The 7,367-nt window shown below is 41.5% G+C and overlaps 1 protein-coding gene across 1 annotated transcript in view; it reads left to right on the top strand.

Annotated features, from left to right (window-relative positions):
• The window catches only part of LOC129839429 (mitochondrial dicarboxylate carrier-like), a 21,206-nt gene extending 18,750 nt beyond the window's left edge, over nt 1-2,456 (top strand). Inside the window, exon 11 of the mRNA XM_055906883.1 lies at nt 954-2,456. Within this exon, the coding sequence (XP_055762858.1) occupies nt 954-1,055 (102 nt within the window). The 3' untranslated portion in view covers nt 1,056-2,456. The remainder of the gene's footprint in view (nt 1-953) is intronic.
• Nucleotides 2,457-7,367: the final 4,911 nt, after the last annotated feature.

Raw genomic sequence — 7,367 nt, 5'->3', positions numbered from 1 at the left:
GTCTTACCTTAACATATATATGAAGGATGGGTCTTACCTTAACATATATATGAAGGCTGGGTCTTACCTTAACATATATATGAAGGCTGGGTCTTACCTTAACATATATATGAAGGCTGGGTCTTACCTTAACATATATATGAAGGCTGGGTCTTACCTTAACATATATATGAAGGATGGGTCTTACCTTAACATATATATGAAGGCTGGGTCTTACCTTAACATATATATGAAGGCTGGGTCTTACCTTAACATATATATGAAGGATGGGTCTTACCTTAACATATATATGAAGGATGGGTCTTACCTTAACGTATATATGAAGGATGGGTCTTACCTTAACATATATATAAAGGATGGGTCTTACCTTAACGTATATATGAAGGCTGGGTCTTACCTTAACGTATATATGAAGGATGGGTCTTACCTTAACGTATATATGAAGGCTGGGTCTTACCTTAACATATATATGAAGGCTGGGTCTTACCTTAACGTATATATGAAGGCTGGGTCTTACCTTAACATATATATGAAGGCTAAGGTGAATCCTGGGTAAAGTTATTCTCTGGCCATTTACACATCTGGGTCTTGAGTCATTTACCAAATCAGATGGAAGGGTATTGGCTGACTGTCCCATCCAGTGTCAGGGCCTTAACATATGGTCCAAGCCTGTCCAATGGGATTGCAAGGTTGTAATCAACTGTCCATCCCTGTGTAAAGGTCTTGACTAACTGTCCAATGCAGTTGCAAGAAAGTTAATTAACTACCCAATTGCATTGCAAGGTTTTAACCTACTGTCCAATCACGTCAGCATGTAGACCAACTGTCCAATCCCGTGTCAGGGTCTTGACTAAGTGCCCAATGTTCAATCACATGTAACAATGTTGACTAGGTCTTGACTGACTGTCCAATGACGTGTCCGAATGCTAACTAACTGTCCAATGGCGTTGCAGGGTCTTGTTCCTGCAGGGATCCGTCTGATCCCTCACACGGTGCTCACCTTCATCTTCCTCGAGCAGCTCAAGAACAACTTCGGCATCGTCGTCATCTCCTGAGCACGCTCCATGACCTACGACCTTTACCCTCTAACCCCCTGCCAACGTCAACCAATCCCCTTTCACTGCCACGGTGCCCCCCCCACCCCATGGCCCTGCGCTGTCCAATCACACAGAGAGGGAGATGTAGGGATGGAATGCCTGCTATGCTATCCTACCCGGCCCTCTTTCACCTGCTCTGGAAATCAACCAATCACCCGGGGAAAAGACTCCGAAGGAATTGCCTACACCTGCACCATCACAGCCTTGTCCACAGGAAGAGTTGTCATAGCAACGCCAGTCAAACCCTGCTGTGACATCATCTTCATGCGTCTGTCATCATCAATAGTGCCATTCTCAATGGGGCCTGCGCCTCAAATCATACACTATTCACTATGTAGTGCATTACTTATGACTCTTAATCTGTAGTGCACTTAACATGTAGCTCCTCTGGTCAGAAGTAGTGCACTACGTAGGGAACATAGTGTCACCTGAGTTCACTTCCTAGACAGTGTTAATGTGTTTATACTGTAGCCTTCCACCACCATCATCATCATCATGTATCACCCAAATCAGTTCCATTCCACACCACACCAGTCCTCATGTATTACTAGCAGTGTACTAGTTGTAGTATGTATTACTAGCAGTGTACTAGTTATAGTAGTATGTATTACTAGCGGTGTACTAGTGGTAGTAGTATGTATTACTATAATGTATCACTAGCACTGTACTAGTGATAGTAGTATGTATTACTATAATGTATTACTAGCACTGTACTAGTGATAGTAGTATGTATTACTATAATGTATTACTAGGGGTGTACTAGTTATACTAGTATGCAGTGTACTAGTGATAGTAGTATGTATTACTAGCACTGTACTAGTGATAGTAGTATGTATTACTATAATGTATCACTAGCACTGTACTAGTGATAGTAGTGTGTATTAGTATAATGTATTACTAGCCGTGTACTAGTGATAGTAGTGTGTATTAGTATAATGTATTACTAGGGGTGTACTAGTTATACTAGTATGCAGTGTACTAGTGATAGTAGTATGTATTACTAGCACTGTACTAGTGATAGTAGTGTGTATTAGTATAATGTATTACTAGCCGTGTACTAGTGATAGTAGTGTGTATTAGTATAATGTATTACTGGTGTGAATGTAGATCGCTACAACATTGTCCTTCTAACTGGAACCATCTCAGATACTGTCACATCGGGGGGTGACCGTGACAAAGGGCCCTCTTCCTGTTCATAACACTGTAACAGCGGCAGGTAGCCTCGCGGTTCAGAGCGTCGGGCCAGTAACCCGAAAGGTTGCCGTGTGGAATCCCCGAGCTGACGAGGTAATACATCTGGTGTTGTGCCCTCGAGGAAGACACTTAACCATAATGCCTCTGGATAAGAGCGTCACTAAATGACTCAAATGGTCATGTACTGTGACAGGTCAGTGCTATTCCTGTTCATAAGGGATGCTTATTACTATAACAGGTCAGTGCTGTTCCTGTTCATAAGGGATGCTTATTACTATAACGGGAGATCAGTGCTATAACTAGAATCTTATGAATCTCACGTCACCAACTCAGAGACATTTGGGAGTGGCATTGGGTGACATAGGGTGCTATTCCTGCCTATAAGGGATGATGCATAACAGGTTATAATGCCATAACACCATGGCTATAAAGCCATCGCATGCTTACAGACAAAGGTACTAAACAGAAGAAGTTGCCCCCTAGGCACTGATTCTGGGTCAGACATTAGTTGTATCCCCCTACCAGTTAAAGTTATTGTTGGGGCTAGGTGATCTGATCCTAGATCTGTGGTTAGGGACAACAGTAGAAATTCCCACCAAGGGCAATGTGACCATGAGATATAACTGGACAGAGATAAGAGACGTATAGTGAATAGGTTGTACACTACCTTTGACCAGGCCCCATAGGGCCCTATAGGAGATAATTTAGAGATACTGTGAGTTAGAGAGAGATACTGTTTACTGGGGCCTGGATGAAACTGCTGACTTTAAGGCACTTTATTAAATACACACACACACACAGGTGCCCTCAAACACACACATAAGCACACTCATCTAAGACAAACAGACAAACCCTACAGGTAACTTCAGGCAGTTCTCTGTACGTAATAGGGCCGTTTGTGGGGCGGGGGGGGGGGGGGGGGGGGACACTCACAGTGAGTCAGGATGCCTTTTCCTCTGTAGCCTCCAGGGGGTAGCATGGTACTGTGTGTGTTTGGGAGACTGGTCATTATGAATGAGTGACTGATTATTATTAACAGACACGTATGTCTCTGTGTGAATGAGAGAGGATTCATTCATAAATACTACGGTGAGATTGTGTGAGTGTGTTTCAGTTAATTGTTTGACTGTATTTGATAGGCCATTATTAAAGAATGGTATTGGGGAACCACCCCTTGTACACGCGCACACACACACACACACAATCTCTAGGAATGGAAATGAGATTGTAGAACCCAGCCCTGTGCGACTGTACATGTACGGGTCTGTATTTTGTAGATTGTTTTTTAAATTAAAATACTAATAAATAATAACTGTCACTTTCTCTGTGAGTGTGGGGGGGGGTGAACATAATGGATCTTGCTGACTTGTCTCCAAGGTCTGTCTGATTATTGATACTCTGTCTCCCCCTATTGGTCGTGGTGAGCAGTGCTCTTCAGTTCTGAAGCTCAGTCTTCACTCATCGCCTGGTGAGGAGCTATGAAATATGGTTCTCTTGAAGACATCAGAAAGACGCTGGACCAGAAACAGGTGAGAAACTGACGGCCGAGGTATAGGGCTACTCAGCAACTCTGACTAAAGTGTCGGCTGTCTTCGCTTCCACAACCGGAGATATGTGTCTGACGTGGGCAGTTTGCTTTTTCATGACGACAGGACCACACTACACACACACACACACACACAGAGACACACAACAGGCACACACACACTTACACACACACACTTACGCACACTCCTCTCTGATGGGACTCTATTCATTAGAACTGTGGTGAAAATCAGCTGCCCTACAAGCTACACTAAATCAAAGACATATGGGTGGATGCTTAATCACACAATGTTCCCTCTTTAGGGCACTAGTAGTACTCTCTATGGGGAAGAGGCTGCCATTTAGGATGCACCCCATGCTTTCTGTCAACGCCTGATATATAACAAGGTCTGACTGCTTGTGTCAATCAACACCTCTCTTTCTTTCCTCTCTACTTCCTTCTTTCACATTCTCTTTTTTCTCTCTCTCTTTCTTTCTCTCTGTCACGTCTCCCTCTCTTATTCTTATCTTCTCTCTCTCCTCTTCTCTCTCTCCTCTCTCTCTCTCTCTCTCTCTCTCTCTCTCTCTCTCTCTCTCTCTCTCTCTCTCCCTCCCCTCTCTCTTTCCTCTCTATCTCGTTCCTCTCTCTCTCTCTCTCTCTCTCTCTGACGCCAACACATTATAATATAAATAAATAAACTAGTTTCTATAAAGACATTCTATAAAGACAACAATCAGCGTATGACGAAAACGGGGAAAAACCAACGTGAGTGTTGAGAGCTGAGTGTACTTCTCGCTCCAGAAACAACGTTCAGGGTCACATACACTCTACACTGTCAGAGTCAACGATACAGAGACACCAAACAACCTTCATCCCTCTACACTGTCAGAGTCGACGATACAGAGACACCAAACATCATTCATCACTCTACACTGTCAGAGTCGACGATACAGAGACACCAAACATCATTCATCTCTCTGTTCTTCATCCCTCTACACCTCCATTCATCTCTCTGTTCTTCATCCCTCTACACCTCCATTCATCTCTCTGTTCTTCATCCCTCTACACCTCCATTCATCTCTCTGTTCTTCATCCCTCTACACCTCCATTCATCTCTCTGTTCTTCATCCCTCTACACCTCCATTCATCTCTCTGTTCTTCATCCCTCTACACCTCCATTCATCTCTCTGTTCTTCATCCCTCTACACCTCCATTCATCTCTCCGTTCTTCATCCCTCTACACCTCCATTCATCTCTCTGTTCTTCATCCCTCTACACCTCCATTCATCTCTCTGTTCTTCATCCCTCTACACCTCCATTCATCTCTCTGTTCTTCATCCCTCTACACCTCCATTCATCTCTCTGTTCTTCATCCCTCAACACCTCCATTCATCCACCGTCGTCCTTTCAATGAAACACCTACACTGGGCACGCACGTGAGTTACCTGGAGTCCTTTCATATCAAATCAAATGGTATTGGTCACATACACATATTTAGCAGATGTTATTGGTCACATACACATATTTAGCAGATGTTATTGGTCACATACACATATTTAGCAGATGTTATTGGTCAAATACACATATTTAGCAGATGTTATTGGTCACATACACATATTTAGCAGATGTTATTGGTCAAATACACATATTTAGCAGATGTTATTGGTCACATACACATATTTAGCAGATGTTATTGGTCACATACACATATTTAGCAGATGTTATTGGTCACATATTTAGCAGATGTTATTGGTCACATATTTAGCAAATGTTATTGGTCACATATTTAGCAAATGTTATTGGTCACATACACATATTTATCAGATGTTATTGGTCACATACACATATTTAGCAGATGTTATTGGTCACATATTTAGCAAATGTTATTGGTCACATATTTAGCAAATGTTATTGGTCACATACACATATTTATCAGATGTTATTGGTCACATACACATATTTAGCAGATGTTATTGGTCACATATTTAGCAGATGTTATTGGTCACATATTTAGCAAATGTTATTGGTCACATATTTAGTAGATGTTATTGGTCACATACACATATTTATCAGATGTTATTGGTCACATACACATATTTAGCAGATGTTATTGGTCACATACACATATTTAGCAGATGTTAGTGGTCACATACACATATTTAACAGATGTTATTGGTCGAATACACATATTTACCAGATGTTACTGGTCACATACACATATTTAGCAGATGTTATTGGTCGAATACACATATTTAGCAGATGTTATTGGTCACATATTTACCAGATGTTGTTGGTCACATACACATATTTACCAGATGGTATTGGTCACATACACATATATAACAGATGTTATTGGTCACATACACATATTTACCAGATTGTATTGGTCACATACACATATTTAGCAGATGTTATTGGTCACATCCACATATTTAGCAGATTGTATTGGTCACATACACATATTTAGCAGATGTTATTGGTCACATACACATATTTAGCAGATGTTATTGGTCACATACACATATTTAGCAGATGTTATTGGTCACACACACATATTTAATAGATGTTACTGGTCACATATTTAGCAGATGTTATCGGTCACATATTTAGCAGGTGTTATTGGTCACATAAACATATTTATCAGATGTTATTGGTCACATACACATATTTATCAGATGTTATTGGTCACATATTTAGCAGATGTTATTGGTCACATACACATATTTAGCAGATGTTATTGGTCACATATTTAGCAGATGTTATTGGTCACATACACATATTTATCAGATGTTATTTGTCACATACACATATTTATCAGATGTTATTGGTCACATACACATATTTATCAGATGTTATTGGTCACATACACATATTTAGCAGATGTTATTGGTCACATACACATATTTAGCAGATGTTATTGGTCACATACACATATTTAGCAGATGTTATTGCGGGTGTAGAGAAATGCTTGTGTTTCTAGCTCCAACAGTGCAGTAATATCTAACAATTCACAACAATACACACAAATCTAAAACTGAATGTGTGATAATGTCCATTTGCTGCGGCTGCGGAGTCCTTGAGATATTCCATAATAAGTTTACTCGGTCTGAGTCCTTGTGAAGTTGAGTGTGTACGTACGTGCCTGCCTGTGTGTGTGCGTGTCTGTGTGTGTGCGTGTCTGTGTGTGTGCGTGTCTGTGTGTGTGCGTGTCTGTGTGTGTGCGTGTCTGTGTGTGTGCGTGTCTGTGTGTGTGCGTGTCTGTGTGTGTGCGTGTCTGTGTGTGTGCGTGTCTGTGTGTGTGCGTGTCTGTGTGTGTGCGTGTCTGTGTGTGTGCGTGTCTGTGTGTGTGCGTGTCTGTGTGTGTGCGTGTCTGTGTGTGTGCGTGTCTGTGTGTGTGCGTGTCTGTGTGTGTGCGTGTCTGTGTGTGTGCGTGTCTGTGTGTGTGCGTGTCTGTGTGTCTAACATAAAACGTCTTGATAAAAAACCCTCTTAGGAAAATATTTTTGTGATGACATTCTGTGACTTCAAATCGCCTGTCCTTTCTCTGTCAT

Source organism: Salvelinus fontinalis, chromosome 40 (genome assembly GCF_029448725.1).
Source record: "Salvelinus fontinalis isolate EN_2023a chromosome 40, ASM2944872v1, whole genome shotgun sequence".
NCBI classification, from domain to species: Eukaryota; Metazoa; Chordata; class Actinopteri; order Salmoniformes; family Salmonidae; genus Salvelinus; species Salvelinus fontinalis.
The sequence above is the reverse complement of the archived record's forward strand: the minus strand, read 5'-3'. Positions and strand labels throughout refer to the sequence as shown.